The 12,524-nt window shown below is 40.1% G+C and overlaps 1 protein-coding gene across 7 annotated transcripts in view; it reads right to left on the bottom strand.

The window, feature by feature from the left end:
- ABLIM2 (actin binding LIM protein family member 2) overlaps window positions 1-12,524 on the bottom strand; it is a 149,933-nt gene that overhangs the window by 82,250 nt on the left and 55,159 nt on the right. For all 7 annotated transcript variants that reach the window (XM_074865675.1, XM_074865677.1, XM_074865679.1 and 4 more), the window contains exon 3: window positions 8,319-8,502. In XM_074865675.1, coding sequence (XP_074721776.1) covers window positions 8,319-8,502 — 184 coding nt within the window. The remainder of the gene's footprint in view (window positions 1-8,318; window positions 8,503-12,524) is intronic.

Genomic DNA, 12,524 nt, shown 5'->3' with positions numbered 1-12,524 from the left:
TACTCAATAACCCGATCAGAAGATGACAACACTGTCTCTAGTGTACAGACAGGATATGATGGAGCTGCACTCAGTCTGACCCATCTTGCAGCAATCCAGCAGCAGCAAGCTCCTGTGTCATGTATAAAAAAAAAATGTTCTTTTTAGATAATAACTGTTACTCACAATGAATTTTTGTACTGCTTGAAGTCATGGAGCCTTCTAATATATGTAATAAATAAAAGAGTTTCATGAATATCACAGAACAGTTGAGGTTGGAAAGGACCTCTGGAGGTCATCTGGTCCAACCCATAAGTTTATTCAAATGAACATACATACATTTGAATAAAAATTAGTAAATGTGATACACTTCTATATAGATAATAAAAACTAATGACTAATTACCAAAAACTGTCTCAAAAATGGAGTGATATAATTCAAATGCTGTCCTAGTTTTCTACTGCCAATGTGAAAGAAACCATTTAATCATGTTTTCATTTTAACAAACTATTACAAAATCAAGTCTAGAACTTAGTATTATTGACTGATCTGGAAAGGCACAAGACAAGGAATTTCAACTGTTCCAGAACTGAGACAAGAACTTGTAATCGATCTCCTACGTGTTTTTAGGAAGACATCTCATCTTGATTTACAGAACCCATAGATGACTTATGACCACTGATAATCTGCTCCAAATTAACCCCCCACAAAAATGGTAACCTGTTCCACAGATACAATCACACAACTACTGTTGTACACCGCTGTACAACCACCCCAACATCTTTCATTCTCATCGACAGTTGCACGCCCTGGGCAGGATATTACCATCAAGTATGTTTTGCCAGTGTCTTTATAGGGACCAAGACTGAGACTCAGTTAATGACCCAGCTGGACTCTCATGAGATGTCTCAGTAAAACAGCAGGCTTTGCACCACTAATAATCCTGGAGATGGTGATGTACTGTAAGCCATGAACAATTCACTACTCTGAAGAAGTACTGCAACTACTGAGCATTCTTGTCTCTAGTATATTAGGAGCAGTAGCCAGAGAGAAGGTTAATATATTTTTTGACTAGGTGATTCACCTAACAAAAATGCAGCTGAACTTCCAGCTGAACACAGAAGCCCATCTCAAACAGATGCACCAAGCATTAAGTAAAGTAGAAGCAGGGACTGATCACTTTGAATTGGCTCATCTACGTTAGGCAACTGGACAATCTGAAAGAAAATAAATTAAAGCTAGAGAAGAACAGGATAATTGACCTCTTATGGCACAAAGACAGAGCCAGGTAGATGATGCCCAGAAAACGTGCCAAAGCTCACAGGCACCACAGCATGCCACAGAGCCTCCTTACGGGGAAAGGGTGGGGGGAGGCATGTGGGGGCTTTCCTACTCTACAAACATACAATATTTGGCTTGTTTTCTGAAAATTTAGTAACTAGCCACTGTGCCCTTCCATTCAGAAGGGAGAGGGTAACAATTCCACTTCTCAATTAAGTTTTCCACGTCTGCAAGATATCTTGCTCTATAAAAACAGGGAAATCCTCCTTGGAAGTTGTCCATCCAAAGATACAGGCAGACGTTGCCTGCCCTCATTGGTCTTCTAAACCTGTAATTAAGTGTCAGCGTTTGCTTCACTATTTCGTTCACTGGGAATCCAGAATTCGTACACAACACATTTGCTAGTATTTCTGTAACATCTGACCGCTCCCTTTCACAAGCAGCCCTGCTTGAGGATTTCAGCGCCAATACGAGTGAAGGCACAACAGAAGGTGATAACAGTCAATTACCAAGGTTTCAGTTTCTGAGCTCTTTAACTTGTGAGCAGGACTATATATAGCATTGTAGGTTAAGAGCAGTGTATCTGTCTTTGAATATAATGATATCTCACAACCAGTCACCCACTGAACATTGCTAGGTATGGGTTTTAATTAGCTACATATCCTTTTAAAAATATTCAGTGTGATTTTCACAGTTGGCTAATCTATGTTTAAAATGAGAATTAAGAGCATCTTTAAAGGAGCTCTCTGAAATGACTTGTAGGATTGTAATACATCTTCTATGATTCACTTCCCAATGAATTTTGTTTTATCCACCTGCCTACAATATTTGTAAAACACAGCAATGACTGGAGCTGACCAACAAAATTATACTGTAAAACATCAAACAACTGTCAGCCTAATCCAGGGTAACTGTGTGACACTGAAAGGTTTGGTCCTGGTTTTGTCCTTCTCCACACCATGCCTCAACCTATACAGCTTTGGGCAAATCATTCAAGCTTTCTGGGCCAAATGAAAACATTCAATTTTTTCAGAGCAGCTGGATGTCCTTCTGTTCTTTAAGTTGCTCATCTGACTCTGTGGCTGAACAGTCAACTAAATTTGATATAAGAAAATTAACATATGCATACGGTCAGGGTTGTGGGGAGAGCAAATCTATTAATTTCAGTAGCAGACTGAAGTTACACTGGGTCGGGTGTAATGTCAGACTGCAACGTAAGGACCCACAGGATCAAATTGCACTCTAATTTGTACCTAGTACAATCACATCCCTCAAGGTTGCTCCATAGGGACGAATTTGATCCAGGGTGTTAAACGTCATGAGACAAAGTGGACATTACCTGCTTTTTGTTGCCTTCATGAATATCAATAAGGGCAAATACTGTCCTGCATCCAGGGAGGAATAACCCCATACACCAATATCAGCTGGAAAGCATAAAAAGATGTTGGGTTCTGGTGGACTGGTGTCACATGACATTGGCTGAACATGAGTCAGCAGAGTATCCCTGCAGCAAAAAAGGCCAACTGCACACTGGGCTGCATTAGTGTAGTCAGCAGGTCCAGGGAAGTGAGCTTTCCCTCTGCTCATCATTTGAGAGATTGCATCTGGAGCAGTGTGTACCATTTGGGGCTCCTCAGGACAAGGCTTACTGGAGGGAGACCAGTGGAGGTGGCTACATCCAGAGCTGGAGCACAGGACACATGAGCAGGAGCTGAAGGAGATGGACTTGTTCAGACTTAAAATGCTCAGGGGAGATCTTATTGCTGTCTAAAACTACCTGATGATGTGTATATGAAGTTGGAGTCAGGCTCTTGCCAGAGGTACAGAGTGAAAGGACAAGAAGCAGCAGATATAAGCTGGAACATGGGAAATGCCAACTCACTGTAAGGAGAAAAGAAACCTACCACAAGTGTGCTCAAATGCTGGAACAGATTGTCCAGAGAGTCTGTGGGATCTCCATCCTTGGAGATATTTAAAATGTGACTGGGCAATGCCCTGTTTGAACTGGACTTGCCTTGAGCCAGGGGCTGGACCACAGGACCTCCACAGGTCCCCTCCATTTTACATGACTCTAGGGCAATAGGTATGCTCCATGCATAAACCTGAAGAGCAGGATAGCAAGACTCCTTTGTTCAGGAAGCACCATATATTGATAAACGTATTTGTTTCAGAATCAAAATGCCAAGAACGTTCAGTCTGATTTCAAAACTTTGGCCTCAACATCCTGATGAAGAAGCCTGCATCATGAGATGTTTTGAGAAGTACCCAGTACTGCTTAAATGGGAACCAAACTCTTTCAAAATTCAGCAGTATTAAAAAAAGTGAGCAATTAAAAAGGTTTAGCATATTCAAGAAGTCTGACATAATTGCTATGTTCCAGAATAAACTGAATTTTAACTTCTAATTTTCAGTATTGTCTTAATTTCTTAAGACATACATACACAAAAGCCCCCAGCTTATTTCTAGAAATAGCAGTGTAGGACTATAAAACCCTTTGCTGGGGAAAAAAAAAAGTTTTCAGTTTTCTGAATTTTTATATTCAGCTGCCTGACCACAGTGAATTACCTTCTTGAAGATAACAAAAATACAAAACGGATTGAGAGAAGTTTTAGATCTGGATTTGGCACAAAACTCTTTGAATATGTAACTGCCTTTTGCCCCTCCACACATTATTCATGTCTGCATGGCACATATTCAACTTCCGTCAATATGCTGTTTCAAGACAAAGCTTCCCAAATTCAGTCAAAATACTGACCTCAGATATCCAAATTCTGTAAAGCAAACATGTACCTGTTTTTTTATTAACCTGGAACATATGTGCTAATTTACCCCCCCAGCTAAGTAAGAGTCAAATTGTCCTTCTCTCATCATTTACATGGCACAAAAAGCTGTATTTCTCCAACCTTTAATTGAAAGAATATTGACATTAAAGGGCTATTATATACATTCCTCCAACTGGATGAAATAAACAACACCCCCAACTTTACTAATTACATTAACCCTTAAAACCAAAACCCAGAATTTTGATACCCTATGCATACACAGCATGTCAGTAACATTGAAATCAAATATAGAGGCTATATATAGTACAACCTTATGCAGACCATGAATCTTATGTATGCATGGTCTGCACAGATGTATATTTATATAACTTACCACACTAAGCCTTCTCCTGAAAATTCAATTTTCAAAGGTATTATCACAGATATGATTACCCATTGCTTTTTGAAAGACTCCATTTCCTGCCCCTTCCCATCCTGCATAAGATACTCCTGGGAGCCGTACAGTCCTGTTTCTGACATCCATATAAGAGCTGCATGCACAATTTTAATAAAACTCAGCTTCTATTGATACAGATAGACTTAATTTTCTCCCTCTTTCTATTTCACTTTTACAAACATGTGAACCTTTTGGAGGAAATGTCTCCGGTAGGCCTCTGGAGGACACAGCCCCTTCCAATTAATGAAACTGTAAGAATAAGATTGTTCACCCACTTCCTGAAAATTTAGTTAATATGCAATGTTTTTTAATCTATATTATTATTCTTCTACTCGTTCCTAGTTTTAGACATTATCATCACGAAACACAACAGCAGAAAACTGTTCCATTGGACTATAAACAGCACTGGAAGAAGAAGGGGCCAAACCCTCAATCTTTATGCCACCAGAACAAACACACAATTGAAACCAAAATTTGTTTAGAAGCCAACTGGTCAATGCAAGATAAACAATCACACAGAATGATACATTTGACTGTGCTTTTAATAGTTTTTCTCTGAATTCATTTTTTTTCACACTTTGACCTGTGGCAGCTCTGCGCAATAGCATCTGAGTCCCAAGGATGAGCTGGGTTTCTGACACCCAGCTTTTTCACAGAGGGCAGCAGCTTATGAACACAGTGTAGAGGGCACCAGGGAACACAGCTCATTTCCGAGACACCAGGTCATGTGGCATTCAAAAGCAGTAATATCAGGAGCTCTAGAAAACAAATGGGCTTGTGTTACTGGCTTTTTCTCACTCCTCCAACTAGCAGTATGCACACATTCGATTCTTCTCACTGATTTTACCCTCTGAAGCAATATACACTTCCCACCAGTTTCTATTCAAATCTTATCTTCTCTGAAAATAAGAAAAAAAGGAGTTGAATAGTAAACCAGTCACAGTGGCAACACAGCAACAGTTTAAAAGAGATACTTCAGAGCTACAGAAATACAGGTTATAAAAGTGCTCATTTAAAGCACTTGATCCTGCACCACTCTGAAGACCCACGCCATGAGTGCAGACTGCCTTCTGCTGCCAATGTTCTCCCTGCTGAAGTTGGTAAGAGCCTTGCTTGGTTTCCATTAGAGCAGGATCAGCCCCACTGTCAGTCCGTCATCACCTCTTGAGTTCACACCCTTCTAGAAATCAGATTTCTAGAGCACCCACATTAAAGTACAGCTGTAAAAGGTAATGTCAGATGCAGTTTGTGCGATCAGCCAACTGCCTCAGACGGCATGCTTTCGGCCCATTATTTAAGGTTTCTGGCCATCTGTGAGAAATGAGGACACAAATGGTACTCCTGATTTCCCACCAAAGAAAATGCCAAGGTAGAGTGCTTTACAATCACGTACCTCAAATCAAATGGTTCTGTTTTTTTTGCCTTTTAATATTTATTTTTTTAAAACAAAAGAAAAAAGTTCTTGTTTGTAGTTAAACCACATGCATTTACAGTCTACCCACCTTATTTTTACTAAGGATATCACTCAATAAAATAAATGCTGCTGATGTTTAGATAGGACACTCTTTCCCATAGAAAACATAAATTATGTCTCACTTGCAAAGACATGGGTAATTGAAGCAATGCTGATTTAAAGCAGCTGAGGACCTGGTCAATTTTTTTTTACTATAAACAGATGATAGGATTGTTCTGTTGCTCTGCACCAAATTCAGTGTTACAACCCCCCTGGGAGACACTAATTGAATCCTGCTAGTCAGCAGGGCATTAGTTGGCTCTGACAAACACCACATGAATTTGTGTGTCCTTCTAAGCAAAGCAATGGAAGCAGATACAGATCTTCCTACCGAAGTTTTACATAGCAGCAATTAGAAACTTCATCAATGGAATAGCTTTTAACCCAACTATTTAGTTATACAGAAGGTTAAGGAACATCTCAGATTTTTTTTTAATATGAAATCCTGTTGTATCAGGAACTTAATTTTTAAAAGCTTTAGCATGTGTTCACTACATATAGTATTTGTAGCGTTCTAGTGAGTATTTTCACTGTATTGCAATTCAGCTCACCTGAATTGCTAGGTACTTAAGGATAAATAGCTTAGTCATAATTATTCTGAATTTCCAGGGAGACCAAATAAATTGTACCACCAAGCTCTAAATTATCAGCTGAACAACTGACTAAATACAGCAGGTGGTTAGTATATCCAATGGCCTGACTGAAACCTAAGTTATGTACCAAGCTGCCAAGTACAGTAACACACAGGTAAATAATTTATGCCTGAATGCTAAACCCTAATGGTGTGGCTGAGGATACAAGCACATTTAGCAGGTAAATGGAGTCAACCAGTTCTTCTTCTTTTAAATGAAGAAGTACCTCACTTTACAGAAGGTACTAGTGCTAAGAAGAAAGGTACCAAGAATTAGCAGAAGAGCTGTAATACTGACAGGCTGCAGGCCAAGAGGATGTGCAGCCAGCAGTTAACTCATGAGATCTCCGATTACCCAATTAAATAATTTCTCATCCTATTCAAAAAAAAAAAGAAAATTATTTTAGGCTTTTTTGTTCTTCACTCTTCATGTTTGTCTAAAGTATCCAAAAGGAAAAAATCTCCTATTAAACATAGCAAAACTTGGAACAGACAGAATTTAATGTAATAAAGGCTTGTCAGTCTCAGAGTCTTCCCCTTAATATGGCTATTTAATTTTTCCTGCACTTGATACGTTAAATCGAGATCCTGCCATGTACCATGGCTGTTCTGGAATTTGAAGGCCTGCATCTGCATCAGTGCAGGAGGACATCTGAGCTCAGTGGCCCAATGAGCTGGGTAGATTTGGCTGGCAGACAGCCTCCGCAACACAGACACGCTGGTTTTGGACTGCACAGTCACCTGAATGAGGCACCAGCATATACAGCACCTACAATGCGGTGCATCAGTGCCCCATTGTGCTTTCCCTTTGAACATGGGATTACTTTTCTTGTACTGCTAAAGGCTGAAGTTTAGCCAGAGGAATTATTACAGCATTTCCATGTGCTCCAAACTGCTGTAACAGTGCATTTCCTGAAGGTCTGGTGGATTTAAAAGTTTCTTCCTGAAGTCTTCAACAGTTTTGTTTGTGTTCTTTCCACAGAAAAGGATTAAGATGCAGGTCAAACAGACTTCAATCACTTGTACTGCAGAGTCTGCAAACATCCCCACCAACACTGGGTCACAACGTCACACATACCCGTGTGAGAAATGATCCCACCGAATACCCTGGGCTGTAGCGGGGGAGAATCTTGTGTGTTGTATCACTTGTCACCTCCATGGCTGCTGGAGATCCTCAGTGAAATCCAAGACGTACATGTCTGTGAGTCCAGGACCTTTCTGTCCTACTTTAAATGACTATCGGAGTTTCTGGGAAGCAGCACTGCGAAACTTCAGTTCAAATCTATTAATACAGTAACTACTCAGCTTGCTGAAGACTCAGCCACTGGCATTTCTATCCTTTGTAACTTCAGTCAACAAAAGACAAAATAGCAGACATCGGAAAAATAAAGCAACATTTGGAGTAAAAGGTCTGACAGTAGAGGCAGTGGCAGTTTCTCAAATACTTTGAAAACCTCACACATAAGATACCATAAACCAGAAAAAGTATTTGAAAGAAAAAGTGGCAACAAAAAGTGGCAACTCAGAATTTGCCTTTTTTTTTTTTTCCCCCCCAAATTCTGCTACTTTTTAAGGAGTGGATAATAGAAAACAACTGGGTTATTTTTCCATCTATAGGCTATAAGTTTGAAGCCTGGCATTGGTCTTTAAAAATCTAGTTTTTAAATGAAACACAACTTCATGTAGAAAACATACCTGCAGACAGCACACACAAAACAGTCTGGGTGATAGGTTTTGCCCAGTGCTGAGACCACTTCTCCCTCAATGAATTCATCACAACTGAAGCACCGTGTGCCATAGAGTCTCTGGTAGTCCAAAGTACAGATGTAGTCTCCCTGTCTCACAAAAAATCCTCCTTGAGCCAGGTCACATCCACAAGCTGCAGGAAGAGAAAAGGCAGACTCAGAAGGCTGGAAAAGCAAAGCTTGCTCTTTCAGACGATGCTGATTTTTCACCTATGGTCAGTATGGTTCCTGGTGGAGTATTTGAGCATTCAGTATATGGGCTTATGATCACAGAGCAGCTGTGCATCTGAAAAACTACTTTTATAGTAAATTACATCAGTGATGTATTTCGTACACTAATGGTTTGGATTTATTCCATGTAAAAATATTAACCTCAGTGCAGAGGCTGCTAGTACAGAGTTAAGTCTTTAGGAGTTGAGTTCAGGGCTAGTATATACGACATCTGTCATATTTAATAGGTTAAAGGAAATGCATGAAGGATATAAAGCTTGAAAATCTAAAGCACCAATGTTACAAAGAAACATCTCTGAGAGATTACAATTGTCTGATATTCCTCCTGGACAAAAAAGTGGTTCAAATATTGCTCCCTCCAAACATGGGGTTTTATGAGCATGGCAACTGCTGTAAACTTCCACAAATTTACAAGATCCTTTTTTAAAATCAGATCTTATGTTTACCTGATAAACATCACTCACCAAGCATGAATTGGAGGGATCTCCATAACCATCTGCTCCTGGCAAAAGTAGAGTTTTTAATCCTATCTGTCAATTTATATTTTTAAAGCTAAATCTGTAGGAAAGGGTTAAAGTTGATTAACCAAAGCCTTGCGAGACTTTTCAGGGGCTTTCTCCATTTCACCAGGATGGAGCTAGGCTGGCATTTTGTGAACATGTAAGATGGGAAAGGAGAGATACAACAGACTGGCTGAAGTCATACAGAAGTAGACCGAGATGCAGATGATGATGCTGATCCATACTGATCAGGATCTTTGAAAACAGACTTGAATTGATTTATAAGGAGAACTGGAATTCAAAATGGTGATTCTGCTGCTGTGCTGATTACTACTTTAAGTCACAGCATCTAACTTGTTATTATGTACTTCTGCTCCCGGAGGTGTGCATGTTAAGGAAGTATTTCCAGCAGCAAACCGTGCTTAAAGACAAACGAGGCTGAGGAGACAACCACAGCAGTATCACTACTCACATCCAGCACACAGAAAAATGGGAACGTTGCTTATGAAATGTGGATTGCATGTACAAAACACTGAAGAGCTTGCCTTGGTCCCAAAATAACAGAGGTACCTAAACATTTAAGTTCAAGACTGAGATTTCTGCTTAGGTACCTGAGAGTGCACAGGTACTTCAGTTTTCAAACGTAAAGCCTCCCAACTCACACCAAAGCCTGCCTGCAATGCCAGAATCAGTCATCTTGCATCTAAACTATGAGAAATGAGCACAGCAGGCATGTTCAAGGCACAAAATAACACATAGTCACAGCACAGAAATCCCAAGAAAGCATAGGATCCTGAGCATTCATTCAAAAACACATCCAATCACTCGCCCTTTTTTTACTGTCTCTTAGTAGAGACCACAATACAGGAGGCCTGGGCTTAAGGCCCTCTTTAAACCCTGAGTGGGCATTTAAATCCTGATCTTTCTCCCTGGAGATGGTCCTAACCACTAAGTGATGGAAAACAACAATCATTCTGAAACTGTATTAGCATATGACCAAGAACTGAAGAACCATGGGTTAATTAACTTTTCTTATAAGGCAAAATAATTTCAATTATATTGCATTTGTCATGGACAACAACTATGGACTAGATGATTTATCTTGCAATACATTGTTCCTGTGCTTTATCTCACAGGCTTAATACATTCACTTGAATATTTTTCTTTTTCACTCTTGCTCTAATTTTTACTAAGGACATGCTTTTTGTACAGACTTTCCAAAAATATGGCATGATTTGCTGAATATTATGAGTTTCTTTCAGTCTATATATTTCATCTAGGTACATATTGGTGTGACAGAAGCACAAATCAACTATGGATTTAAGATGATGCTGAACAGCATGCTGAGCTGATAAAATGAGGCACTAGAGCAGTTCTAAATTGTATCATACAGTGTTTAAATTTGCAGAGTGGATCATAAGAGAAAAAAGTTAAAGGACAATTGGATTTCTGAAAGTAAGCAGGGAGGGGTTATGTCCCTATAGAGTATTTCGTTATGCCAGTAGTGGAACATCTTATTGCAGTGCACCTGAACAAGCCACCAAGAACCACTTTGAGCTACAGGGCAGGCACTGACCTACACATTTTGGTCTGTGCCATCCAAGAGGGACTTGGAGCTGGGCTTCATAACAAGAGGAAGACGAGGAGTCGATAGCGTACCCACAAATTATCTGCCACTGCTCTGTCACATACTCTTGCCACTACTCACCTGCTAAATTGGGCTGTAAGCATGAGCAAATCTGTATGTTTTTACGGCTGACGTGGGTCCTTAAGGGAGGCCAGGCAGGCCCTGTCTCACTGCTGCTAACAGGGCCCCCGTGTGAGGTTTGGGGCAGGTGGGGTTGGCAACAGCCCCGCCACTGGCGGTTGATAACACTCTGTCTCACCTTGAAGGTACTTGCCTTTCTCTCTGCTGCCACCAAGGTTACAATTACTCTGCTTGTTGTGTATTACTCTAAAGCAGTTTGCACCAATGCACTTAATTCTGGCTTCTCAGGAAACCCTGCAGTGAAACTGTTCACCCAAAGAGAGACAGAAAAACAAGATATTTGGACTGCAAAATAAAAGCTGAGTTCAGCATCCTCTGATCAGGCCCCCTTCTGCATTGCTGTCATTTCAGCCTCCCTGTACACAGAGTGCCTGAATTCAGTAAGGAGGAACACAAATTGCTCCACGTTCATCTGAACGGCAGAATGAAGATTAAGAATTGTTTGCTACCTAAGTTGTTCTAACACCTGTTACTGTACTTTCCAATTAATATTAACAGCCTGACAGTCATAACAGGTACACTGCAAGTGAAGTGCATGCCAAAGTAATGGGTTCTTCTAGTGGCTTTCGCTACACACCACACTACAGTGACATTCATACAAGAAATGCAAGAAATAAAGTGGCCTGTGAAAAGGAAAAATAACTTATCAACTTACTTGCTCCACAATACAGAGTCAATGATTTCACTCCTGCAAAGAGCTATTTCAAGATAAATGACTTTCTAGATAAACAAAGTGTTGCAAATCTCACCAACCTGTAGCTCTAGAGCAACAGATAGGATAGAAAATATTAACAGGTTAAGATCATAATTATGTAATTGGCCAAGGGGCCGATGACAGTGGTTTGAGAAGAAGGGGGAAGCACAGAACCAAGAAAGGCTATTAGTGCAGCTGATTAATGACTAACGGAAATGCCAGTAGGAATAATGTTCTTGCCACAACAAAGCAGACACATGGCAATGAATTGTGTCAATGACCCAGAGCCCACAGGCACTATCAGTGCAGACAGAGATTTGGATAGAAGGGGAGTTGGATACCTTGAGACATGGAAAAGGGATTTACTTTAAATGTACAAGGTGAAACATCTTCCATTCAGACAGGAGCAACAAAAAATTCCCTTCTGAGTGGCAGAAGGAAAGAAAGACCTTCAAGTATCGACAATCACGGGACAACCACAAGTCATTAATATTTTGAAGGAACAAGAAAGGATGCAGTGGGCCAAACAGGTCCCACAGAGCTAGCTAATACTAAAGACAATAAACCTTGTGAGCTCTCATCTAGTGCACAGGGTATAACTTCCTCAGATATTTCCACAAAAGACTGATTCACAGCAGAGCAGGACTATCAGGATGACCTACAGGACGAAAGTCTGTGTTAAGAGACAAGTAGAACTTGGCTTGTTTAGTCTAACAAAAAAAAACCAACCTTGGGAAACAACTAGTATCTCAACATACGTCTGAGGTTTAAACAGAGCAAGTTAAAGAAAAGATGAAGAGCTATTTAAATACACTGAGAATGTTGTCACAAGAACAAACCCTGGCTATGAATAAATGGAGGCTGCAAATTAATAAAAATCGTTTTAACATCACAGGAAAGAGGTTGTGGAACAGCATCCCAGTAAGAATGAAAGAAGATGGAAAAAAAGGCCTCAGATCTCTA

Source organism: Strix uralensis, chromosome 4 (genome assembly GCF_047716275.1).
Source record: "Strix uralensis isolate ZFMK-TIS-50842 chromosome 4, bStrUra1, whole genome shotgun sequence".
NCBI classification, from domain to species: Eukaryota; Metazoa; Chordata; class Aves; order Strigiformes; family Strigidae; genus Strix; species Strix uralensis.
The sequence above is the reverse complement of the archived record's forward strand: the minus strand, read 5'-3'. Positions and strand labels throughout refer to the sequence as shown.